At 38.3% G+C, this 26,657-nt stretch overlaps 1 protein-coding gene and 1 long non-coding RNA gene across 2 annotated transcripts in view; one reads left to right on the top strand and one right to left on the bottom strand.

Annotated features, from left to right (window-relative positions):
• Positions 1 to 26,657, top strand: part of EPB41L5 (erythrocyte membrane protein band 4.1 like 5) — a 71,018-nt gene that overhangs the window by 14,638 nt on the left and 29,723 nt on the right. The window contains 2 exon segments of the mRNA XM_082395878.1: positions 5,497 to 5,601; positions 25,673 to 25,715. Coding sequence (XP_082252004.1) covers positions 5,497 to 5,601; positions 25,673 to 25,715 — 148 coding nt within the window.
• On the bottom strand, positions 14,970 to 21,925 carry LOC309630576. Its single transcript, XR_014245764.1, has 2 exons — positions 19,576 to 21,925; positions 14,970 to 19,270 (listed from the first exon to the last, which is right to left on the bottom strand). It is a non-coding gene; the product is annotated as an uncharacterized lncRNA (long non-coding RNA).

Genomic DNA, 26,657 nt, shown 5'->3' with positions numbered 1-26,657 from the left:
GTGCACGGGCTTTTCTTTGGTTGCGGTGAGCGGGGGCTACTCTTCGTTGCGATGCACAGGCTTCTCATTGTGGTGGCTTCTCTTGTTGTGGAGCACGGGCTCTAGGCGCGTGGGCTTCAGTAGTTGTGGCATGCGGGCTCAGTAGTTGTGGCTCATGGGCTCTAGAGCGCAGGCTCAGTAGTTGTGGCACACGGGCTTAGTTGCTCCTCAGCCAGGGATCAAACCCATGTCCCCTGCATTGGTGGGCAGATTCTCAACCACTGCACCACCAGGGACGTGCTTTTTTTTTGATGTGAACCTTTTTTTTTTTTAAAGTCTTTATTGAATTTATTACAATATTGCTTCTGTTTTATGTTTTGGTTTTTCGGCCCTGAGGCATGTAGGATCTTAGCTCCCTGACCAGGGATCAAACTCGCACCCGCTGCATTGGAAGGCAAAGTCTTATCCACTGGAACGCCAGGGAAGTCCCTTAAAATTTCTTTACCTGAATTCCCTACCCCTCTTCCATCAAACTTTCACGGAGTGATACATTATAATGAAAGGAATGTATCTAGTGTTCCTTTCCCCTTCCCTTTGGAATGGGAGTGAATCACAGACCTGAAAAGTTGTTTGTTGAATGGGAAGTGATTGACTATGGTTTTCTGATTCTTGGGCCTCTCCTCTAGGACTCACCTACACCCCCACTAATTTCTCAGAGCCAAATGGAGCTGATACAGACTAGGGTTGAGCTCTTTCTGTTGTTACACATAATCCAGAGAAGCTTATTCATCCTAATGAATATAGCAAAATAAGGAGACAAATTTAAAATAAAGGACAAATCAGTGAGTGGGAAAATCATATTTAGGAACTCTTCTCATAGGAGGAAAGAAATTACAAAATAGGAAGCATAAGAGAAAAGTTAAGAAATGGAAGATAAGTCTCTATTCCCCTAAGATTAGGAACAAGACAAGGATGCCTGCTTTCAGCACTATTATTCAACATAGTATTGGAAGTTCTAGCCAGAGCAGTTAGGCAGAAAAAAGAAATGATAGGCATCCAAATTCTAAGGGAAAAAGTAAAATTATTTCTGTTCAAGATGACTTGATCTTATAAGTAGGAAACCCTAAAGATTCCACAGTAAAACTATTAGAGCTAATAAAAGAATTCAGAAACGTTGCAGGATACAAGATCAGCCAACAAGAATCAAGTGCACGTCTATACACTAGTAGTGAGCAATCCAAAAATGAAATTAAGACAATAATTCCTTTACTATAGCATCAAGGAGAATAAAATACTTAGGAATAAGTTTAACCAAGGAGGCAAAAAACGGGTACACTGAAAACTACAAAACGTTACTGAAATGAAAGAATATCTAAAGAAAAGATAACCCATGTTCATGGATTGAAAGATTAATATTGTTAAGAGGACAGTACTACCCAAAGTGATCTGTAGATTCAGTGCACTCCATATCAAAATTCTAAGAACATTTTTTGCACACATAGGAGAGACCATCCTAAAATTCATATGGAATCTCATGGGACTCCAAATAGCCAGAACAGTCTTGAAAAAGAAGGAAAAGGTTGAGCTTGCATGTCCTGATTTGAAAACTTATTACCAAGCTATAGTAATGAAAACAGTGTGGTTCTAGCATACAGACAGACATGCAGACCAATGGAACAGAATGGCGAGTCTAGAAATAAACCTTCGAATACATGGTCAAATGATCTTCTGCAGAGGTGCTAACGCCATTCAATGAGGGAAGAGTCTTTTCAACAATTGGTGCTGGGAAAATTGAATATCCACATGCAAAAGAATGAAGTTGGATTGTTATGTTACACCATATACAAACATTAACTCAAAATGGATCAAAGACGACTGTGGTATTGTGATTTATAATAAATATATATTTGATCCTTGTCGTGTTTCTGGCACAGAGCTCCAAAAGCCCTTGGAATTTCCTAAGTCAGGAGAGCCCTGAAAGTGTTTTTGTTATGTTAACAAAGCCCCTAGGTAGCCCACTGATAGGGACTGGTTGACTGGGGGACTCACCATGTGATTAGGAGGTTGGAAGCTGGTACCCCCGCCCCCACCCCAGCTGGGAGGGAGGAGGGGCCAGAGATTGAGTTCAGTCCCCAGTGGCCAGTGATTTAATCGGTCATGCCTATTTAATGAGGCTTCCATAAAGACCCTGAAGGACAGGTTTGGAGAGCTTCTGGGTTGGTGAACCAGAACGCTTCCACGTGCTGGGTCCCAAACTCCACTGGGACAGAAGTTCTTGTGTTTGGGACCTCGCCCTGTGTATCTCCTCATCTGGCTGTTAATTTGTATCTGCTGATATCCTTTGTAATAAACTGTTAATCTAGTGAGTAAACTGATTTCCTGAGTTCTGTGAACTGTTGTAGCAAGTTCATTGAAGCCAAGGAGGGGGTCATGAGAAGCCGTTTAATAGCCAGTTGGTCAGACACACCCATAGCAACCTGGACCTGCGATTGGCATCGGAAGTGGGAGCAGTCTTGTGGGACTGAGCTTGTAACCGGTGGAGTCTGATGCTCTCTCCAGGGAGACAGGGTGAGAATTGAGTTTGTCTGACACACAGTCAGTCTCCTTGGAGAACTGAGTTAATTGCTTGGTTGTGAGGAAGACAAGACACGGACACATCCGAGTGGGTGTAGAATCAGAATGACAAAATTTTAAGTGTGAGAGCTAAAACTATGAAACTCTTAGAAGAAAACATAGGGGAAAATCTTCATGACATTAGATCTGGCAGTGTTTTTTTGGATATGACAATAAAATGTAGGCAGCACAAGAAAAAAAAAATAAGTTGGACTTCATCAAAATTAAAAACTTTCGTGCATTAAAGGATACTCACTATCAAGAGAGTAAAAAGATAACCCACAGAATGGGAGAAAATATTTGCAAATTGTGTATCTGATAATGGATTAATATAGAGAATATGTAAAGAACTCCTACAACTCAACAACAAAAAAGCAAGTCAAATCAAAAATAGGAAAAGGACTTGAATAAATATTTCTCCAAAGAAGATATGCAAATGGCCAGTAAGTACATGAAAGTATGCTTAACATCACTAGGCATTAGGGAAATGCAAATCAGAACCACATGAGATACCCTTTTACACCCATTAGGTTGGCTGTTACCAACACAAAAAAAGAAAATCCAGAAAATAACAAGTGTTGGTGAGGATGTGGAAAAAGTGGAACCCTGTGCATTGCGGGTAGGAATGTAAAATGGTGCAGGTACTACGGAAAACTGTTCGGCGGTTTCTCAAAAAGTTAAACGTGGAATTACAGTATTCTACACCTAAGTATGTACCCAAAAGAATGGAGAGCAGGGACTCAGTTACTTGTATACCACTGTTCACAGCAGTGTTATTCACAGTAGCCAGAAGGTGGAAACAACCCAGTGCTCATCCACAGATGAGTCAGTAAACAAAATGGCCTGCAGTCATCCCTCGGTGTCTGTGGGGGATTGGTTCCAGGACCTGCTGCAGATACCAGAATCCAAGGATACGGAACCTGCCGTATGGAGGGCCGACTGTATACATACCGTGGAATATTATTCAGCTTTAAAAAGGAATGAGGGACTTCCCTGGAGGTCCAGTGGTTGAGACTCTGAGCTTCCACTGCAGGGGGCACAGGTTTGATCCCTAAGATCTCACACATGCTGCACAGTGTGGCAAAAAAAAAGAAGAAGCTGAAATTGACATCACACTTTTCAGTGGCAACATAGACTGTAGGAAGACGATAGAGTAATATATTTTGAGTGATAGAGTAATGTATTTTGAGTAATAGAGTATTGACAGAAAGTAACTTTGAACCTTGAATTTTATATCCAGCCAACTGTCATTCAAGTATAAGAGCATGATTAAAATATTCTCAAACATAGAAGATTACATATAAAGTCCCACACGGGAAACATTTCTTGAGGAAAAACTCAAATGAGTAGAGAAATCTCGCAGATGCTGCTAGGTATGTGTAATGCACACGTGTAAGACAGGTAAAGAATGATTGAATACCAAAGTAAAGTTGTTGTCTTAAAAAAGATTAACCATGACCAAAGAAAAGAAAAGAAAGAGGAAGAATATCCATAAAACCTGATGAGGATTGGGTGGAGGGGTGATTGGGGGCATGAGGCCCTGGTAAAGTTCTGTCTTGATAAAAGGATGACAGTTTATCAAATAGAAAGGATGTAGAAAGTGCAGAAAAAGCAGTGGACAAGTTGAAATAATCAAGTTTTCAGTTAAAAGGCAGAAATTGATGATTCAATGAAAAAATCTACATTTTTTTTTAATGGGAAATATTCTAAATAATTTAAAACTAGGGGGAGGGGCATGGATACAACATATATGAAAATTGAGGACCTCAACAGTGCTTTTACTTAAAAGGTTGTATTTATGGATAGTTACCATATTAGAAATTAAAACCGAAAAATTAGGGACTTCCCTGGTGGTCCAGTGGTTAAGACTTCGCGCTTCCATTGCAGGGGGCGCAGGTTTGATCCCTGGTCAGGGAACTAAGATCCCACATGCCACGTGGTATGGCCCAAAAAAAAAAAAAAAAAACCTGAAAAATTAAAGAAAAACTTTACTGGTTAATTTAAAAATAGCAATAATATACCCCTTATAGGTTAACAAAAGTAACATTTTTATGAAAAATAACTATCTTACTAAACAACAAAAGAATTTAGTGAGAAGAGTAGCATTATTTCATGCACTTTTACCAGTCTCTTTAATGCTTGATTTAATAGCCCAGTACTTAGATTCTCTTATCTCCTGTATTCACTCTGTTGCGGTATGTTGTTTTGATTGAGGGCACGTGGGGAGAATCCTGGGGCCATGTGGATCTTTCTTCTTAGGATCCCTCAGGGGTCCTGAGAGCACACTCTGCCACCTGCTTTTTCTGCGCAAGCTTCTTTGTTACCGCCCTGACTCCCTCCAGTTTGGTGTCTTCTGAGTTTATCAGTAGTTTTCTCGCTGTCCATTTTCCCTCCCACCTTCCATTTCTGCTTTTGCTATTTCCTACCCTACATTCTTTCCAGTTTAAGACCGATCTTCAAGTCTTCACTGATGATTCTAGTCTCAGTGACTCTCTCTTCTCTTCTCTGGCAAATATAGTTGGTTCCACATGGTTTGTGCTTAAGTGTTCTAAGATTTCTTGTTTTCTCTTTCCAGTTATTATAAAGCTCCTTTAAAGTAGGGACCCTAAAAATTGACAAGACAAGAGTTTCTTCTTACACGTAGTGTTAGGTACACGGTAATATTTGTTGGTTGATAGGAAGTAACACTATCCAGGAAAGCACATAATAGATCACAAATTCTCTTTTGGCCTTAAATGGTTTATTGGAAAACCATGGTATCTTCCCCATTACCAGCTACATGGTAATACTTGGTGTTGCAACTATTTTTTTTTTTTTAAGAGATCTTGTGTAATTAAAACCATCTTCAGTTCAGACTTGTTGATCTTATAAGTCACTTACTGATTTATTTTCTTGCCATTTCAGAAAAAAGCCAAAGGACAAGAGCTGTTTGATCAGATTATGTACCACTTGGACCTTATTGAAAGCGACTATTTTGGACTGAGATTTATGGATTCGGCACAAGTAGCAGTGAGTATCTGTTTTTTGGAGGCTCTAAAATGGGGACAGAAATGAAAATTGTCAGATGATGTGCTAAGTGCTACAAGGCTATATACATATACTCAATGTCTTCTTTTTTCCTGTGCTTTTCTTATTATGGTCTGAAGCTTTGACACCTTGCTTAAGAATAACCTGAAGTGCCTGTTTAAAAAAAAAAAGAGTTCTGGCCCTAAGCCAAATTGCTAGAGCATGATCTTTGCAGATGAGACTTGGAAATCTCAACCGGTGGATTGGTCTCGGGCATACTAGAGTTACCACTGTGTCTTGAGGATGCTGGGATGGGAGGTTTCTCGGCTCTTGGGTAAATGAGTGACAGAAGTTCCTAGTTTGCAAATTAAGGTGAGAGGACTAGGATATCCCTAAGATCCCTTCCAGATCTGTGATTATCTGTAAATAGATGTTCTTTGACGTGTGCATTTCAGATGAGAGAACGGCATATGTAATAGGGTAGGAAGTTGGAGGCTTCTCAGAGAATTGAGTACTTTAGTAGGATTTGACTGGAGGGTATTTGCAAGAGAGTTGTAGTTAAGATTGGAAGGTGGATTAGTGGCCAAACTGAATAGCAAAAGTGTTAATAATAAATTGGCACTATTCTCTAATAATTGGGATTAGGAATTTTTCAGGCAGGGAGGTTACATTTTTCTTTAGGAAGTTTTATATAGGAATATTGTGTAGGATTGTTTGGAGTGGGCAGAGAACGAAGTCAGAGAGTCAGTGCAAACACTTCGGGGATAAAAGTAATATTAGGGCCTAGAGTAGGGCATTCACAGTAGCCAGGAGAGTGAGGGAGCAGGGAGAAGGATATCAAGACCTTAAGGCTTGTTTTCTGGAAGTTTGTGATGGGTGTGTGTGTGTGTGTGTGTGTGTGTGTGTGTGTGTGTGTGTGTGTGTGTGTGTGTGTGTGTGTGTGTTTACTGACAGTAATTGCAGTGTTTAGGACCCGACCCATAGGGACAAATATATTATTACGTAATAAGAATTCTCAAGTTCCTTTTGGAGTGGGTTTTTTTTGTGGGGGGGGGGGGCGTTTGGTGTGATTGATAAATTAACTGGAATACCTCTGTAAGATACTTTATAAACCCACATGTCTTGGAGATGAACTCCTAGGATGGTTTTATAGAGCATCTTAGCTAAATGTACAGCTGTTAATAATGTTAGCTGCAGCTGTTTTCTTGATTTCCCCTGATCCCTAATTTAAAAAAATAAGCGTGAGCATTTAGCTGCAGGGTATTGGTGAGGTAAATTTTGATACATCCTTACAGTGGAATACCTGCAGCCCATTAAAAACGGTGATTTTTAAGTATACTAATTGACACGAATGATGTAAAAATAAAAAGGGTTACAAAACAGTGTAATTGAATTCTTCTGTTTTTAAAAAATCTGGATATGTGTGCACACATAAACATGAAAAAATTTGAAAAGCTGTTTTCCATAGTTTCAGAGTTCTGATCGCTGGATAGATTTAGTCTAGGAGGCATTTCTTTCATTCTTCTTTTGAACCTTATTTCTTTTCTATTAGAGGAAACCCCCTAAGGGCAGGGAGTGAGTCTTAGTTACCTCTGTTACCCAGCATGTGGTAACAGCCCACAAGACCATTTACTGAATTGAATTCTCTGCTACTTAGTTTGATAAAGGCTTGGTTAACTGGTGAGTTGAATATCATTAAACTCTCATCTCTAGAATAATGGAGTTAAAGTCTTACAACCAGATGAAAAGAATAAATGATTTTGGGGGAAATCACACAGGCTCCTGTTTTTTTGAGGGGTTGTGAGGGAAAAGAGGTAGAAGTGTGCCAATGTTATGTTTCAGGTACTTTCTTTCCATTTCTTAAAGTATTTAAGTAATTGTGGAAAGAAACAGACATGCAGCCGTTCCTAAGTTGCATTATTTATTCTTTGCTAATATCAGCAATTACTGAATTACTAGATCCCATATTTTTTCCTCTCATTTGATACACATATAGTGCTCTTCTTCTGGTCATAACAAGTGTCTGGTAAAGCCAGCATTAGAATTTGTGATCCCTACTTTTTTTAGTTTTAGTTTCTCTCTCTCAATGCTCAGAAATCTAGGCAGTAAGATTAAATTTATATAGTCTTAAGTTTTTTTCAGTTTCTACTTGTGCTGTCACTAAAATACTCTTTGTGAATTGAGCTGGAAGAACAATAATTGGTGGATGAAAGCTATGGAAGATGAACTCTAGATAGCACTTTAGGTATTCTTAAAGTGCTGACTCACTTGCTTCCGTAACAGTCTTGTGACATAAGTGAACATAGAGATGAGGGTCAGTTGTTCAGAGCATGGCCAGATTTAACCCCAGAATTAAACAAAATTGATGCTTTACGACAGTTCAGTTTGTTGGTGAAGATAATGAACGTGATAGATCATGTGGATTTTTGGCCAGGATCATCTATGTAAACTAAGTTAACCCAGTGGTTTCCATAGCTCTTTTTCTGGAACCATTTGAGATACAGTTGCAGGTAGGCTGTCCCATTACCCCTGAATTTCCTACAAACAAGCGTGTTCTCCCACATAACTCAATACAGGCATCAGAACCAGGAAGTTATCATTGTGACATTGCCACCATCTAATCCTCAGACCCCACTCAAGTTGTGCCACTTGTCCCCAGAGTGTCATTTGTAGCCAGAGGCTCCCTATTTACCAGTCACTCCCCATTCCTCCTCCCCACAGCCCCTGGCAAAGGCTAATCTTTTGTTTGTATGGATTTGCCTGTTTTGAGAATTTCATACAAATGGAGTCATGTAATATGTGGCCTTTGAGTCTGGAAATGCACTTGGCATAATGTTTTCAAGGTTCTTCCATGTTGTAGTACGTGTCAGTGCTTGATCCTTATAGGTGAGTAATATTCCGCGGTAGGGATATACCACATTTTTATTCATTCACTGATAGACATTTAGGTTTATTCATTTTTGGCTATTATGAATAATGCTGCTGTGAACATTTGTGTACAAGTTTTTGCATTGAACATAATTCTTCCAGGTATGTATCTAGGAGGGGAATTACTGGGTCATAGGGTAACTTTCTTGTATAACTTTTTGAGGAACTGCCAAACTGTTTTCCATAGTGACTGCACCATTCCGCATTCCTATCTGCAGTGTGTAAGGGTTCCAATTTCTGCATATCCTCACTAACACAACATTTCCCCTTCTTTTTGATTCTAACTAGTTGGTATGAAGTGGTCTCATTGCGGTATTGATTTGCACTTCCCTAATGGAAAAGATGTGAACATCTTTTCATGTGTATATTGACCATTTGTATATCTTCTTTGGAGAAATGTATTCAGATTCTTTACCCACTTTAAAATTGGGTTATTTCCTTTTTATTGTTGAGTTGTAAGAGTTAAATTATTGCCTATTCCATAGTCACAAAGATTTAGGTATGTTTTCTTCTTTATCTGTTTGGAGTTAATTTTGGTATATGCTGTAAGGTAGGGGTCAAACTTCATTCTTTTACATGTGGATATCCAGTGGTCCTAGCAGCACCACTTGTTGAAAAGATTATTCTTTCCCCATTGAATGGTCTTGGCACACTTACTGTAAGTCAGTTGAGCGTAGATACATGGGTTTACTTCTGGGTTCTTTGTTCTTTTCCATTCATCTATATGTTGGTCCTTATGCCAGCACCACATAGTCTTGATTACTGTAACTTTGTAGTAAGTTTGAAATTGGAAAGTGTGAATCCTTCAATTGCATTCTTCTGTTTTAAGATTGTTTTGGCTGTTCTGAGTCACTCATATTTCCATATACATTTTAGGATCAGCTTGCCTGTTTCTGCAAAGAAGGCAATTGGAGTTGTTTGTTTGTTTGTTTGTTTATACAGCAGGTTCTTATTAGTCATCAATTTTTTTTTTTTTTTTTTTTTTTTTTTTTTTTTTTTTTTTTTTTTAAACATCTTTATTGAAGTATAATTGCCTTACAATAGTGTGTTAGCTTCTGCTTTATAACAAAGTGAATCAGTTAGTCATCAATTTTATATACATCACTGTATATGTGTCAATCCCAATCTCCCAATTCATCACACCCCACCCCCACCCCCTGCTGCTTTCCCACTTGGTGTCCATACGTTTATTCTCTACATCTGTGTCTCAATTTCTGCCCTGCAAACCTGTTCATCTGTACCATTTTTCTAGGTTCCACATATATGCATTAATATATGATGTTTGTTTTTCTCTTTCTGACTTACTTCACTCTGTATGACAGTCTCTAGATGCATCCACGTCTCTACAAATGACCCAATTTCGTTCCTTTTTATGGCTGAGTAATATTCCATCGTATATATGTACCACATCTTCTTTATCCATTCATCTGTCAATGGGCATTTAGGTTGCTTCCATGACCTGGCTATTGTAAATAGTGCTGCAATGAACATTGGGGTGCACGTCTCTTTTTGAATTATGGTTTTCTCTGGGTACATGCCCAGTAGTGGGATTGCTGGATCATATGGTAATTCTATTTTTAGTTTTTTAAGGAACCTCCATACTGTTCTCCATAGTGGCTGTATCAATTTACATTCCCACCAGCAGTGCAAGAGGGTTCCCTTTTCTCCACACCCTCTCCAGCATTTGTTGTTTGTAGATTTTCTGATGATGCCCATTCTAACTGGTGTGAGGTGATACCTCATTGTAGTTTTGTTTTGCATTTCTCTAATAATTCGTGATATTGAGCAGCTTTTCATGTGCCTCTTGGCCATCTGTATGTCTTCTTTGGAGAAATGTCTATTTAGGTCTTCTGCCCATTTTTGGATTGGGTTATTTGCTTTTTTAATATTGAGCTACATGAGCTATTTATATATTTTGGAGATTAATCCTTTGTCCGTTGATTCATTTGCAAATATTTTCTCCCATTCTGAGGGTTGTCTTTTCGTCTTGTTTATGGTTTCCTTTGCTGTGCAAAAGCTTTGAAGTTTCATTAGGTCCCATTTGTTTATTTTTGTTTTTATTTCCATTACTCTAGGAGGTGGATCAAAAAAGATCTTGCTGTGATTTATGTCAAAGAGTGTTCTTCCTATGTTTTCCTCTAAGAGTTTTATAGTGTCCGGTCTTACATTTAGGTCTCTAATCCATTTTGAGATTATTTTTGTGTATGGTGTTAGCGAGTGTTCTAATTTCATTCTTTTACATGTAGCTGTCCAGTTTTCCCAGCACCGCTTACTGAAGAGACTGTCTTTTCTCCATTGTATATCCTTGCCTCCTTTGTAATAGATTAGTTGACCATAGGTGCGTGGGTTTATCTCTGGGCTTTCTATCTTGTTCCATTGATCTATATTTCTGTTTTTGTGCCAGTACCATACTGTCTCGATTACTGTAGCTTTGTAATATAGTCTGAAGTCAGGGAGTCTGATTCCTCCAGCTCCACTTTTTTCCCTCAAGACTGCTTTGGCTATTCAGGGTCTTTTGTGTCTCCACACAAATTTTAAGATTTTTTTTGTTCTAGTTCTGTAAAAAGTGCCATTGGTAATTTGATAGGGATTGCATTGAATCTGTAGATTGCTTTGGGTAGTATAGTCATTTTCACAATGTTGATTCTTCCAATCCAAGAACATGGTATATCTCTCCATCTGTTGGTATCATCTTTAATTTCTTTCAGCAGTGTCTTATAGTTTTCTGCATACAGGTCTTTTGTCTCCCTAGGTAGGTTTATTCCTAGGTATTTTATTCTTTTTGTTGCAGTGGTAAATGGGAGTGTTTCCTTAATTTCTCTTTCAGATTGTTCATCATTAGTGTATACAAGAGATTTCTGTGCGTTAATTTTGTATCCTGCAACTTTACCAAATTCATTGATTAGCTCTAGTAGTTTTCTGCTGGCATCTTTAGGATTCTCTATGTATAGTATCATGTCATCTGCGAACACTGACAGTTTTACTTCTTCTTTTCCAATTTGTATTCCTTTTATTTCTTTTTCTTCTCTGATTGCTGTGGCTAGGACTTCCAAAACTGTGTTGAATAATAGTGGTGAGAGTGGACATCCTTGGCTTGTTCCTGATCTTAGAAGAAATGCTTTCAGTTTTTCACCATTGAGAATGTTTGCTGTGGGTTTGTCGTATATGGCCTTTATTATGTTGACGTAGGTTCCCTCTATGCCCACTTTCTGGAGAGTTTTTATCATATATTGGTGTTGAATTTTGTCAGAAGCTTTTTCTGCATCTATTGAGATGATCATGTGGTTTTTTTCTTCAGTTTGTTAATATGGTGTATCCCATTGATTGATTTGTGTATACTGAAGAATCCTTGCATCCCTGGGATAAATCCCACTTAATCATGGTGTATGACCCTTTTAACGTGTTGTTGGATTCTGTTTGCTAGTACTTTGTTGAGGACTTTTGCATCTATATTCATCAGTGATATTGGTCTATAATTTTCTTTTTTTGTAGTATCTTTGTCTGGTTTTGGTATCAGGGTGATGGTGGCCTCATAGAATGAGTTTGGGAGTGTTCCTTCCTCTGCAATTTTTTTGGAAGAGTTTGAGAAGGATGGTTGTTAGCTCTTCTCTAAATGTTTGATAGAATTCACCTGTGAAGAAGCCATCTGGTCCTGGACTTTTGTTTGTTGGAAGATTTTTAATCACAGTTTCAATTTCATTACTTGTGATTGGTCTGTTCATATTTTCTATTTCTTCCTGGTTCAGTCTCGGAAAGTTATACCTTTCTAAGAATTTGTCCATTTCTTCCAGGTTGTCCATTTTTTTGGCCTAGAGTTGCTTGTAGTAGTCTCTTAGGATGCTTTGTATTTCTGCTGTGTCTGTTGTAACTTCTCCTTTTTCATTTCTAATTTTATTGATTTGAGTCCTCTCTTTTTCTTGATGAGTCTGGCTAATGGTTTATCAATTTTGTTTATCTTCTCAGAGAACCAGCTTTTAGTTTTATTGATCTTTGCTATTGTTTTCTTTGTTTCTATTTCATTTATTTCTGCTCTGATCTTTATGATTTCTTTCCTTCTGCTAACTTTGGGTTTTGTTTGTTCTTCTTTCTCTAGTTCCTTTAGGTGTAAGGTTAGATTGTTTATTTGAGATTTTTCTCGTTTATTGAGGTAGGCTTGTAATAGCTATAAACTCCCTCTTAGAACTGCTTTTGCTGCATCCCATAGGTTTTGGATCATCGTGTTTTCATTGTCATTTGTTTCTAGGTATTTTTTGATTTCTTCAGTGATCTCTTGATTATTTAGTAACGTATTGTTTAGCCTCCATGTATTTGTGTTTTTTACTTTTTTTCCCTGTAATTGATTTCTAATCTCATAGCATTGTGGTCAGAAAAGATGCTTGATATGATTTCAGTTTTCTTAAATTTACTGAGGCTTGATTTGTGACCCAAGATGTGATCTATCCTGGAGAATGTTCCGTGCGCACTTGAGAAGAAAGTGTAATCTGCTGTTTTTGGATGGAATGTCCTATAAATATCAATTAAATCTATCTGGTCTGTTGTGTCATTTATAGCTTGTGGTTCCTTATTAATTTTCTGTTTGGATGATCTGTCCATTGGTGTAAGTGAGGTGTTAAAGTCCCCCACTATTATTCTGTTACTGTCGATTTCCTTTTTTATAGCTGTTAGCAGTTGCCTTATGTATTGAGGTGCTCCTATGTTGGGTGCATATATATTTATAATTGTTATATCTTCTTCTTGGATTGATCCCTTGATCATTATGTAGTGTCCTTCCTTGTCTCTTGTAACATTCTTTATTTTAAAGTCTATTTTATCTGATATGAGTATTGCTACTCCAGCTTTCTTTTGATTTCCATTTGCATGGAATATCTTTTTCCATCCCCTCACTTTCAGTCTGTATGTGTCCCTAGGTCTGAAGTGGGTCTCTTGTAGGCAGCATTTATATGGGTCTTGTTTTTGTATCCATTCAGCAAGCCTGTGTCTTTTGGTTGGAGCATTTAGTCCATTCACATTTAAGGTAATTATCGATATGTATGTTCTATGACCATTTTCTTAATTGTTTTGGGTTTGTTTTTGTAGGTCCTTTTCTTCTCTTCTGTTTCCCACTTAGAGAAGTTCCTTTAGCATTTGTTGTAGAGCTGGTTTGGTGGTGCTGAATTCTCTTAGCTTTTGCTTATCTGTAAAGCTTTTGATTTCTCCATCGAATCTGAATGAGATCCTTGCTGGGTAGAGTAATCTTGGTTGTAGGTTCTTCCCTTTCATCACTTTTAAGTGTATCATGCCACTCCCTTCTGGCTTGTAGCGTTTCTGCTGAGAAATCAGCTGTTAACCTTATGGGAGTTCCCTTGTATGTTATTTGTTGTTTTTCCTTTGCTGCTTTCAGTAATTTTTCTTTGTCTTTAATTTTTGCCAATTTGATTACTATGTGTCTCGGTGTGTTTCTCCTTGGGTTTATCCCATATGGGACTCTCTGTGCTTCCTGGACTTGGGTGGCTGTTTCCTTTCCCATGTTAGGGAAGTTTTTGACTATAATCTCTTCACATATTTTCTCGAGTCCTTTCTCTCTCTCTTCCCCTTCTGGGACCCCTATAATGCGAATGTTGTTGCATTTAATGTTGTCCCAGAGGTCTCTTAGGCTGTCTTCATTTCTTTTCATTCTTTATTCTTTATTCTGTTCCGCAGCAGTGAATTCCACCATTCTGTCTTCCAGGTCACTTATCCATTCTTTTGCCTCAGTTATTCTGGTATTGATTCCTACTAGTGTATTTTTCTTTTCAGTTATTGTATTGTTCATCTCTGTTTGTTTGTTCCTTAATTCTTCTAGATCTTTGTTAAATATTTCTTGCATTTTCTCCATCTTTGCCTCCATTCTTTTTCCGAGGTCCTGGATCATCTTCACTAGCATTATTCTGAATTCTTTTTCTGGAAGGTTGCCTATCTCCACTTCATTTAGTTGTTTTTCTTGGGTTTTATCTTTTCCTTCATCTGGTACATAGCCCTCTGCCTTTTCTTCTTGTCTATCTTTCTGTGAATCAGGCAATTGGAGTTTTGACCAGAATTGCATTGAATCTGTATATCTATTTGGGAAGCGTCGTCATCTTAACAATGTTAAGTATTATACGTGATCACGGAATGTCTTTCCATGTATTAGGTCTTTATATTTCTTAAAACAATGTTTTATAGTTTCAATTTACATGTCTTTTACCTTCTTGGTTAAACTTATTCTTAGCATTTTATTCCTTTGATGCTATTGTAATATGTGATTTTCTTGTTATCATTTTTGGATTTTATTTGGATTGTAGTGTATAGAATTCATTTTCACATATGTATCTTGTATCTTGCAACCTTGCTGAACTTATTTATTAGTTTTTAATGTGTTTTATGTATAAGATCGTGTAATCAGCAAAAAGAGATAGTTTTACTTCTTCCTTTTGAATCTGAATGCCTTTTATTTCATCTCTTTTTCTTGCCTAAGTGCCCTGTCTAGAACCTTTAGCAAAATGTTGAATAGAAGTGGTAAGGGTGGACATTCTTGTCTTTTTCTTGATCTTAGGGGAAAAGCGTTAAGTCTTTCACCATCAAGTATGATGTTACCTGTGGGATTTTTATAGGTGCCCTTTATCATTTTGAAGAAGGTCTCTTCTATTCCTATTTTATTGCACGTTTTTTATCAAGAAAGGGTGTTGGGTTTTGTTAAATGCTTTTTCTGCATCTGTTGAGAAGATCATATGGTATATTTCCTGTATTCTATTAATATGTATTACGTTGACATTTTTGTTCGTGTATTGAACCTTCCTTGCATTTCTGGGATAAATTTCACTTGGTCATGGCGTATAATCCTTTATATATGTTCCTTGATTTGATTTTGTTGAAGATTTTGATGTCCATATTCATAAGGAATATTGGTCTATAGTTTTTTGTGTTTTTTCCCCCTTGTGATATCTTTGTCTGGTTTCAGTAAGAGCAGTACTGGCCTCAGAATGAATTGGAAAGTCTTCTCTCTTCTATTTTTTGGAAGCTCTCACGAAGGATTGGTGTTAATTCTTATTTCAACAATTGGTAGAATTCACCAGTGAAGCCATCTGGGGCCTGGGCTTTTCTGGGAAGTTTTTTGATTAGTGACTTAATCTCTTTACTTGTTATAGTTATATTCAGATTTTCTGTTTGTTTCTTCACTTTTTAAACCAGGCCACTGTAGAGTGCCTTACTGGATGGAGGGGTTGGGATAGTAGGCCTAAACCAGGATTATTCTGGCATACTAGGATATATGGTTACCCTTGTTTTAGTTGACTGCACAACACTGCCCCATTTCTATTTTCAAATCTAAACTTAATTTAGTATCATTTTATATAGTCCAGTGATGATCTTAAACCTTGAGTTACGATGACAAAATCTGTGGATGCTTTCCCTAGAAAAAGGCACATACATATAACATTCTTTGCACATATACAGGTAATTCAAATATTCCAGAAGCCCACCTATGGACTCTTATTTAGTAATAACTCTTCTTTAGCAAATAAACAACCTGTAGCTTAAGGAAAAACAGATGATGGTATTCATTTGCATGCTTTTTCTTCAAGTCTTTATGATAATACTGTTTTTGAAAATTTATTATCTTTTATACTGTTGGTGAAACCTTGTTATTAAATCTCATTGTATGACTGCAAAAAACTTTATGGTAATTTAATGAATCCTTCCTTCTTGATGAAGGATTTTTGGGAAACTCTCTGTCATAAAAGTAACAGGATGTGTAAAGAGTTGCCTTATGGCAGCAGAACTGTATACATCAATGGTTTTTAAAAAAAGGATGATTTGGGGTAACTTTCTTGTACAATAGAACTTTCCAGCGTGGAAGTAATATATCTTAAGCCAGGCAAGAAGGAATTCTTCTTTTGATACTGTGTGGTTTTAGGTTAGTACAATAAGAATTTACAAAATTGTTAATTGGAATTAACTATAACGATTTGTTAGAAAACATGTATGATTTCCTTTGAAGGAATAATATTCAGTCTTAAAATCAAAAATCTACAGGAATCAGACAGGAGAACAAAAGGGAAGCGAGATGGCAGGCATATTAAAGACATGGGAGTGTTATTTATTTCCAAGAAGTATGGTTTTTCTCTTTTTTTGAATCATACTACATGCTTGATATGTTTTCTTTTCTCATTTTTGATAGATACAGAGACAGAAAAAGACAGCACCGTGATAAATTGTAGCTGACATGTTGATTGGTAGAGGAATTGTGGTGAAGTAGGGAGCATATCACTTTTCCCCACAGAAAGGAGGCAGAGGGGCAGGTACCACCTAGCTCTAGCCATTTGTTGCCAGATAGCATTGCTGGCTCTTCAGGTATTTCAAGAGAAGCTGGAAATCCAGATCTTTAGAATAAATCTTTCATTTTTTAAAAACAGCGGTTAAATTTTTAAAAATAGTGTGGCTGATGGAAGAAATCAAAAAAGAGCTAAATAAATGGAGAGACATGCTGTGTGCATGGATTAGAAGACTCAGCAAAGTAATCTGTTCTTCCCTAATTAATATGCAAGTTTAATGCAGTTCGTATCACAATTCCAGAAAATCCTTTGTAGATATAGACAAAATTATTTTAAAACTTAATATGGAAAGGCAGAGGATCTAGAATAGCTAAAAAACAATTTCGAAAAAGAAAAATAGTGAGAGTACTTGCTCTGCTCAACTTGAAGACTTACAACTGCCATGAACAGGACCGCGTGGTATTGGCAGAACCTCAGACACGCAGATCAGTGGCACAAAATGGGGAGCTCAGAAGAAGCTGTGCATGGCTATGGCCAGCTGATTTTTGACAAAGATGCCAGAGAAGTTCAGTGAAAGAAGGGTAGTGTTAATAATGGTGCTGGATCAATTGGATGTCAGGTGAAAAAATGAACCCTGACCTAGACCTTATACCTATACAAAAATTAACTCAAAAGTAGGTAGTGTGTGTAAACATAAGATGTAAAACTATAAACTTAGAAATACATAGCAGAAAATCTTTGAGACCTAGGATTGGAGAAGATTTATGCGACGTGACACCAAAAACATGATCCATTTTTTAAAAACCGATAAAATGAATTTTATAAAAATTACAACGTTTTGCTCTGGGAAAGGCCCTCTTAAAAGGATGAAAAGCCAAGCTATAGACTGGGAGAAAATATTCGCAAACCACATGTCTGGCAAAGAACTCATATCTAGTGTAATAAAGAACTCCTAAACTCAACATTTAGAAAACAAATAATCCAGTTAGAAAAGTGAACCAAAGACCTGAAGAGACATTTCACCAAAGAGGATATACAGATGGCAAGTAAACACACACAAAAAAGTTCAACATCACTAGACATCAGCGAAATGAAAAATAAGACCTTGGTGAGCTGTCATCACTATACACCTGTGAGAAGAGCTAAAATAAAAAATCGTGACAACTCCAAATGCTGATGAGGATGTGGGGAAACTGGATCTCTCGTACACTGGTTTTGGGAGTGTAAAAACGGTACAGCCGCTATGGAAAATAGTCTGGCAGCTTCTTAAAAAAACTAAACTTACATTTACATGTGACTCAGCAATTGTATGTATGGTCGTTTATCCTAGAGAAATGAAGACTTATGTCTTCACAAAAACCTGTGCGTGATTGTTAGTGACAACTTTATTAGTAATAGCAAAAAACTTGAAAAAAAACCAGTGTCCTACAGTAGGTTAATGATTAAACAAACTGTGACACATTCATACCTTGGAATACTACTCAGAAATAGAAAACAAAAATCTGTTGACACACACAACTTGGATGGATTTCAAGGGCATTATGTTGAATAAAAACAGCCGATCTCAAAAGGTCATATACTGTATACGTCCATTTATGTAACACTCTCGACAAAATTAGAGAGAGAGAGAGAGATCAAACTAACGGTTGCTGAGGTTTAGGGATGTTGAAGGTGGGAGAGGTGTGCCTATAGAGGAGTATTACCGGAGAGCTCTTGGTGCTAGTGGAATGTTTCTTTATCTTGGTTGTGGCATCAGTTCAGGACTGTAGCTGTGTGATAATGTGACATAGAACTGTGTATGCACATTGTACCAATGTGAGTCTCCTGATTTTAAGATTGTACTGTAATTATGTAAGAGGTAAGCACTGGGGGACAAAGGGGGAAGATAGGACCTCTTGCAGCTTCCTGTGAACATTTCATAATAAAAAATTTTTTAAAGAATATGAAAAATATAGTATGGACCAAACAAAACATGTTTCGGCCAAGATTTAATCCTCTGATCTATCTATACGTTTGTGACCTCTGGTTGATGAAGTTTCTCAAACTTCGTATTTAGAGCTTAGAATTTTAACTGGCCCAATCAAGTTTTTAAAAAAGAATGAGTCACCTAGATTGTAGACACTTATGTTCAGAAAAGGGAAACATAGGTAGCATTTCTCCTAATACTCGGAAAAGAAGGAAAAAGAACACAATAGTAATTATTTTTTGCCTTTTTCTTAAATCAATTTGATAGCTTGTATTGGTTCGTTATATATGTACATATATATGTATGTATATATTGATATATTAAACTTCCCTTGTTCTTTATATAAAAAATCCTAAATAAAATATCAGCACGCTATGTTCAGCAGCCTATTAAAAGTATAAATAATACATATGATCAGGTGGAGTTTATTCTCAGAAATGCATGGATGATTCAATATCACTCATTATAATTCATCAGATGTTGTACTGTATATCATAGGATTGTTTCCTGCCTTTTTTTTTTTTTTTTTTTTAATTTATTTTTGGCTGTGTTGGGTCTCCGTTTCTGTGCGAGGGCTTTCTCCAGCCGCGGCAAGCGGGGGCCACTCTTCATCGCGGTGTGCAGGCCTCTCACCGTCGCGGGCTCCCCTGCTGTGGAGCACAGGCTCCAGACACGCAGGCTCAGCAATCGTGGCTCACGGGCCCAGTTGCTCCGCGGCATGTGGGATCTTCCCAGACCAGGGCTCGAACCCGTGTCCCCTGCATTAGCAGGCAGACTCTCAACCACTGCGCCACCAGGGAAGCCCCTGTTTCCTGCCTTTGATATAAGAGGATGATACTTTCTTGCTCAGTTGGTGCTAGGTTTTGACCATGTGACTTGCTCTTGGCAGTAGAATATGAGTCTGTGTGATGTGTGCCACTTCTGAGCAAGCTACCTAACCCTTCATTTATGCTGTTAACTGCTTCATCATACACGTAAGTGAAACTACATTCAGAAAAGACTGACACTCAAATCTCTACCACAGAAGAAAGTAAGTGAAGTAACTTGATTAGTTGAAGTTTATGGCATTTAGTTCAGACAACACTGAGTGCAGATGGAGATGGAGATGTTGAATCCAAAGCTGAGAGGTAGACAACATGTTAGTCGTCTGGTGGAACACTGGGGAAATACTATGCAAGTGCACAGCTGGAGACGACAACAGTGGCCCCTCCGTGGCGGGTCCTAGATCCCTGAGCCAGGGGAAAGGGCAGGTCTTGTTCCTGGCACTGCGGGCGTGATGTGGTGAGCTGTGTTTGCCTCCTCTGAGGTCAGGCAGGTAATACTTCGCTCTCGACTTCCTTTCGTGTGGGTTCGGTGACCTTTGGAGCCCCTTCTTCCTGGCCCCAGAACCCCTTGAATAAACCTCACGGACTTTGGCCTGTACGGAATTGACCTCCCTTCTCCCTGTGTAGATCTAGCCTAGTTTTGGAAGCTGTGCCTGTCTCCAGGGTGATGGTAGGTGTTCAGCAGACAGGTGGCCCAGCAGGCGGCCCCTGTGAGAACAGACCTGGTAGTTGCTCAAGGGCTTTGCTCTCCTTCTGTACAGATTTTTGATGATTAAAGTACAACAAACAACTTTACATTAATAGAGAAACAAACAAACAGAAGCATTCCTACTAAAGACAGGCAGGAGACAGAGATGCCCCTTATTACCACTGCTATTAATTTCATAACAGAAATAACAACAAATGCAGTTATAGGAGTTATAAACGTTGGAAAGGAGGAGGTGAAATGATCACTATTGGCAGCTGATTTGGATAGGATTGTTACTGAGAACTTAACACAAACAATAGGATCGATAAAGTAGTGGGGAGTGAAAAATATATAGAAATAACCTATATGTTAAATATACATATGTATGTATTCTATATTGTGACAAACACACAGGCCCATATATTTGCACATATATTTTTTTTTCAAAAAAGTGTATTTCCGAAATAGATTATGTGCTGTATTTCCAGAGAGTGAATGTATAACCTACCTAACTCATCTACATTTCCATTATAAATTTGACTTTTAAGAGTCCTAAGAAGGCATACTAATAATACACAGAAAGATACAGTGGAAAATATGTTTTAATGGCTTATCTAAGGCTTCATTTGGAATGCCTTATAACACAGACTTTTAATGCCAAAAAAGTAATCACCCAAGTAGAATTTATAATGGAATCCAGAGTAAATTGAAGTGTTTTCAGTTAGATTGATCTTCTGTTTTCATGGCATTCATTGATTTTTAACATTTGTTAATTGTTTAAAGTGTTAAAATTTGCTTTAAAATAATCCCTTAATGCAGAGCATGAGCCTCTACTACTCACAGGAGAAATATTTTTTGCAGAGGCAGTTGTTTGGAAAGATGGTTAACGTTTGTGTGCCGCAAGCTCTTTGCTCCTTGAGCAGAAGCAGTGGAGTCATGTGGGCGTTAGAAGTCAGGAATCATTCATTTGAAGAGCTGTTTGCAGACTGGCTATTGGGCCTGGGTAAGGGTGTGGATTTATTCGTGTTCTGGAAGCTCCCTGGGTGATTCTTTGTTTGGTTTAGTAATGCCTGTTGTTATGTTTGTGATTATTATGTATATTTTAAGACACACGAGTAAGTGTTCTTTCATGCCTAGCTCAATAGGATGGAAAGAAATGTAGCTTCCCATATCCTTTGAATTCTAAGTTTATCAACCAAACTTTAGGAAATTAGAAGGGAGTTTGTTTCCTTTTTAATGTCCATGAGGAAAGAGAGCCATATTAGTTCCACACTGTGCATCCAGGGGTCTATGTCTGCATGCTCTCACTTTTATCTTCTGCTGTAATTTAAACTCAACTCCTAAAGATTCAAGGAAAATACTATCAGTGCCTGTCTCTGAGCTCTGAATTTTCCAGTCCCTGGGCTTGGAATGTGGAGGAGATGAAAGAAAACAGACTAGAGGATATGCAAACATGAACTCAGACCTTTCCCAGAACGTCACCAGGAATTCCCCCAGCTCCTAAATTTTACTTTAAAATGTGTTTGATGCTTTATCCGAGTTTTGGGTTGTCTTAAGGGAGTGCAGAGTGTAGAAGCTATTACATGCAGGTAGAAAAGAGACTAAAATGCCTACTTGGAAGAAAACTCTGATCCTTTGTCTCACCAGGATGATTGTATGTTTAATGTGCTTCTTAGAATATTAGGGCACAAATTAGAGATTAAAGGTCCATTTATGAGACTGGCCCTAAATGTTCTTAAACTGGAAGAAATTTGTTACAACTGTCTAAGAAAGACTGAGTTGTTCTTGAAATAGTATTGGTCTATCTTATATTAATGTTTCCTTCTCAATATCCCTTAAATTTATTCTGTCAAAGTTTATATTTAGCCTGTTGATTTTCAGCCCATTGTTAATTTCTTTACTCTTTACCAACACACACAATTTTTTTTTTTTCTTTTTTCTGTGTTTGAAGAAACCCTGGAAGGAATCAGAAACCAGTAAATATCTTGGTGGGTGGGGAGTGGTGCATATGATGATAGAAGTTGGTATTGCAGGGGTTGGAGGGACTGTTGACCATATACCTTTTAATATTACCAAAAAATTAAGCCACATGAATATATTACTCATATGAAATATTAAAATAAGGGGGTCCATGATTATTGTTTTAAGTAAGAGTGTGCTTGTTGTAGACTAAGTTGAAAATATAGGAAAACACAAAGAAAAATGATCACCATCAGTCTCAGCCACCTAGCTGTACCATCTCTTACTGCTTTGTTATAGATTGCCTCAGTCCGAAAGAAAAGGCATTTTTAAAAATTAATTAATTAATTAATTTTTGGCTGTGTTGGGTCTTCATTGCTGTGCTTTCTCTAGTTGCGGCGAGAGGGGGCTACTCTTTGGTGCGGTGCGCAGGCTTCTCATTGTGATGGCTTCTCTTGTTATGGAGCACGGGCTCTAGGCGCCTGGGCTCAGTAGTTGTAGCACGCGGGCTCAGTAGTTATGGCGCACCGGCTTAGTTGCTCCGTGGCATGTGGGATCTTCCCGGGCCAGGGCTCGAACCCGTGTTCCCTGCATTGGCAGGCAGATTCTTAACCACTGCGCCACCAGGGAAGCTCAAAAGGCATGTTTATATATACAGTGGACCCATGACCAGTGTGGGGTTAGGGGTGCAGTTGAAAAATCAGCGTGTAACTTCTATAGTTGGCCTTCTATATCCGAGGTTCTGCATCTGTGAATTCAACTAACTGAGGATTGTGTGGTGCTGTAGTGCATGTTTTAGTGAAAAAAATCCACATATCGGGGCTTCCCTGGTGGCGCAGTGGTTGAGGGTCTGCCTGCCAGTGCAGAGGACACGGGTTCGAGCCCTGGTCTGGGAGGATCCCACGTGCCGCGGAGCAACTAGGCCCGTGAGCCACAATTACTGAGCCTGCGCGTCTGGAGCCTGTGCTCCGCAACAAGAGAGGCCACGATAGTGAGAGGCCCGTGCACCGCGATGAAGAGTGGCCCCCCGCTCGCCGCAACTAGAGACAGCCCTCGCACAGAAACGAAGACCCAGCACAGCCATAAATAATAAAATAAATAAATAAATTAAAAAAAAAATCCACATATCAGTGGACCTGCAAAGTTCAGCCCCTTGTTCAAGGATCAAAATGTACAAATTTGTACATTTTGACAAAACAATTTACAGTATGTTGTAATTTGCCTTTAACAATTTTAATGGGACTTCCCTGGTGGCGCAGTGGTTAAGAGTCCGCCTGCCAGTGAAGGGGACACAGTTTCGAGCCCTGGCCTGGGAAGATCCCACATGCCGTGGAGCAACTAAGCCGACGAGCCACAACTACTGAAGCCTGTGCACCTAGAGCCCGTGCTCCACCACAAGAGAAGCCACTGCAATGAGAAGCCCACGCACCACAATGAAGAGGAGCCTCCGCTCGCCGCAACTAGAGAAAGACTGTGCGCAGCAACAAAGACCCAATGCAGCCAAAAAATTTTAAAAATAAGAAAGAAAAACCCCAAAAAACAAAAATCAATTTTAACAGTATACTATAAATAATTTTCCAGATTCTTAACTACTTTTGCTTTCATTCTTTTTCATCGTTGCACAGTTCTATAATGTTGAAATACTTTAACCAGTTCACTATTGCTGGATATACAGATTTCTTTCTTTTCTCTGATATAATTCCTTGTGGGTTAAATCATCCATAATGGTTTCTAGATGCAGAACTGCTGAGTCAAAGGCACATAGTTATTTTGAAGGCATAGTCAGATTGCCTCTCGGAAGGTGTGTGCTCCTTTGTGTTCGTTATGGTGAATGAGAGTCTCCCTAACTGTGGCTGCATGAGATGCCTGGGTGACCAGCATTCTCTTCCGAATTCACTGCAGTATAATAGATGAAGCCTGAACATAGGGCAACTCCCAGATCCATGGTTGTGGGGAGAAAACAATCTAGGGCATATAAGCAAAATTTATCTCATACCTGGTGTGTGATTGGCATTAGGCTGTAGTAGGTATTTTGCACAACTAAGTCTGGGGTTTTTGTATAGTAGATTCCGGGGCTTGGCCATGATGGGTGAACTTTTCACTGTCCTAGTCGAACTCTTTTCAGCTGATAGATTGAATTATGTTCTGCCTAGTGGCTGACCAAGCATTGTATTAATGGAAAGATGTGTAAAACTGAACAGTTGCCAGATTAAAATATGCTTAAAAGTGGATGTCCGACTGCATTTATTGAAAGATGAGAGATGGCTGACTAAGTAGCCTGCACACTTGGAATCCAGAGGAGATACTACACTGTATTTAATTGCCTTTGGAAATGTTTACTGACCATCTTGTGTCGACATGCAGAGGTACTTTGCTGGCACACTGGTAGTTCTGTGAATTTCGCTTTTGGATCTTGGCAGAGAGTGGAGAGAAGAGGCTAGGCAAATAACTGGCAAGAAAAGCAAATGGTTACAAGTCTGTTAACAATGCAGCCTTGTTTACCCACACTTTGCCTGTCTGGGTTTCTGAGACTGGATTCCTTAGCTCTGTGAGCTGTAGCACAAGAGCCCTCCTTTGGCTTAGGGTGCTTGGAATTGTAAGCATGCTGGAGAGAACACAGTCATGTGTATCTTAGTGGGATGAGTGCGTCCTGTCCCTGTTAGGACTTGATGTAAAGGATTAATAGTGAGGAGTGAGCTGGGAGTGGTTTATCCGTGCGGGTCTCTGGAATCGGTTCTTAGGTCTGTTTGTGTTTTGGGCATTTCAGAGTGAAGAGGTTACAGAAGTCAGAAAAGGCTGTTACTGTTGAAACCAGAAGTCTGCTAATCACAATGTTACCTTTTTTTATTTGTAAAGCAAAGGAGCAAGGAGCAAAGACTGCTTATTTAATAGATAAGGCCTTAGTTATGAGAAAGATCTAATTTTATTGTGTAAGCTCTTTCAGAGACTACTACTCTGAGTAGTACCTATTTTGTAAAACATAAGTGACATTGTTATTTCACCTAATTTGTGGTTATGATCTGTTAATAAATCTCACATTTTTATTACAAGAATGAACCAAGTACTAGAATATGAGGATACTTTTCTTCTAATTTTATCAGTTTTGAAAGAGTCATCTTTTGGGGGACAGTGAGAAAAACTGAGGGCAAAATTTAGAATATCATCCTTGTTACTAAGAGAGCAGAGGAAATGGTTTAAGAAGTCATATATCTGGTTTTAGGGTTTTTTGTTGTTGTTGTTCATATGTGTCATAAGCTTGCTGTGGATTCTGGCTAGATTAACACTCCCCTGCTCTCCAATTTTCAGGCTCACATTTCTTTTTCTCTTGTGAAATATTTCCGTATCGTTAATCAGCAAAAGCATGATGAAAATTAACTTTTTGTAATTAAAATGTTAAGTTCTCTCATCCGCTTAAGAGCTAACTTTTTGTTTTTGTTTTCAGCATTGGTTGGATGGTACAAAAAGCATCAAAAAGCAAGTAAAAAGTAAGTGTTGAAAAAATTGTGAAAAAAATTGGAAATCGAATTATATATAATTGTATATTAGAAACTGATTTCTCATAGTAGGGGCATAAGAAATCATGTTTCCGATGAGTTTCTTAGGATCTCCACTTTCTAAAAATAATTTCAATCCGATATACTGACCCACCCTGTAAATTATATAGGGTTGATGGTAATCGAGATTCAAGTGCCTTACAGTTTGTTTCCAGGAGAAAGGCTTGCAGTTTGGAAATGAGATGTGAGTTCCCATGAGATGCCTAACTTTTCTTTAGTAATTACTTACATTGGAATTTTTCTGTTTGGTGTCTGCCCTGCTCTAGAAAATATTTTGAGAATTTAAGGCTGTAACTTTTTTTTTTTTTAATTAAGAATAATGAAAATAAGTCATTCACATAGAATGTTAGTATTGTTCCTAGCGATAGTCAGGGGAAAATACCAGTGTCTGATCCATAATCCATCATGTTTTCTGTAGTAACAGAGATTTTTAGGGCACCTCAACTCTTTTTACAGAGTAATGGGACTTCTGAGAATGTAGAGGTTGGTGAAGTGGATTGGAAAGGATGTGGGCTGATTTGCCACGTGCAGTTAATAACGGGCGTCCCTCCTTGCTCTCGAGAAACAGAGCTCGGCAGGTTTTTAGGGCTGTCATAGTGCATAGTCAAGACTTTTTCGTTCAGCGTATTTGGCCCTGAACTATTAGACTTAATCTGGAGCTGTCTGTTCCTGGGAGGCCAGATATGATGTGACGCTGCTACATGATGGTTGGTACATTTACAACGTCTGTTGATTGTGTTAGGCTTCATCGAGCCCACAGTGGAACCTGAATTATTGCCACAATAATCTGTTACCTTCTGTCCACTTCAGTAGATTTTTGACAAATTTACTGACTGAAAATTCTTACTTATTTATAGAGCTATATTGAAAAAG

This window comes from Balaenoptera borealis (assembly GCF_965194805.1).
Source record: "Balaenoptera borealis genome assembly, chromosome: 6".
Lineage (NCBI taxonomy): Eukaryota > Metazoa > Chordata > Mammalia > Artiodactyla > Balaenopteridae > Balaenoptera > Balaenoptera borealis.
This window is presented reverse-complemented; position numbering and strand designations above follow the sequence as displayed.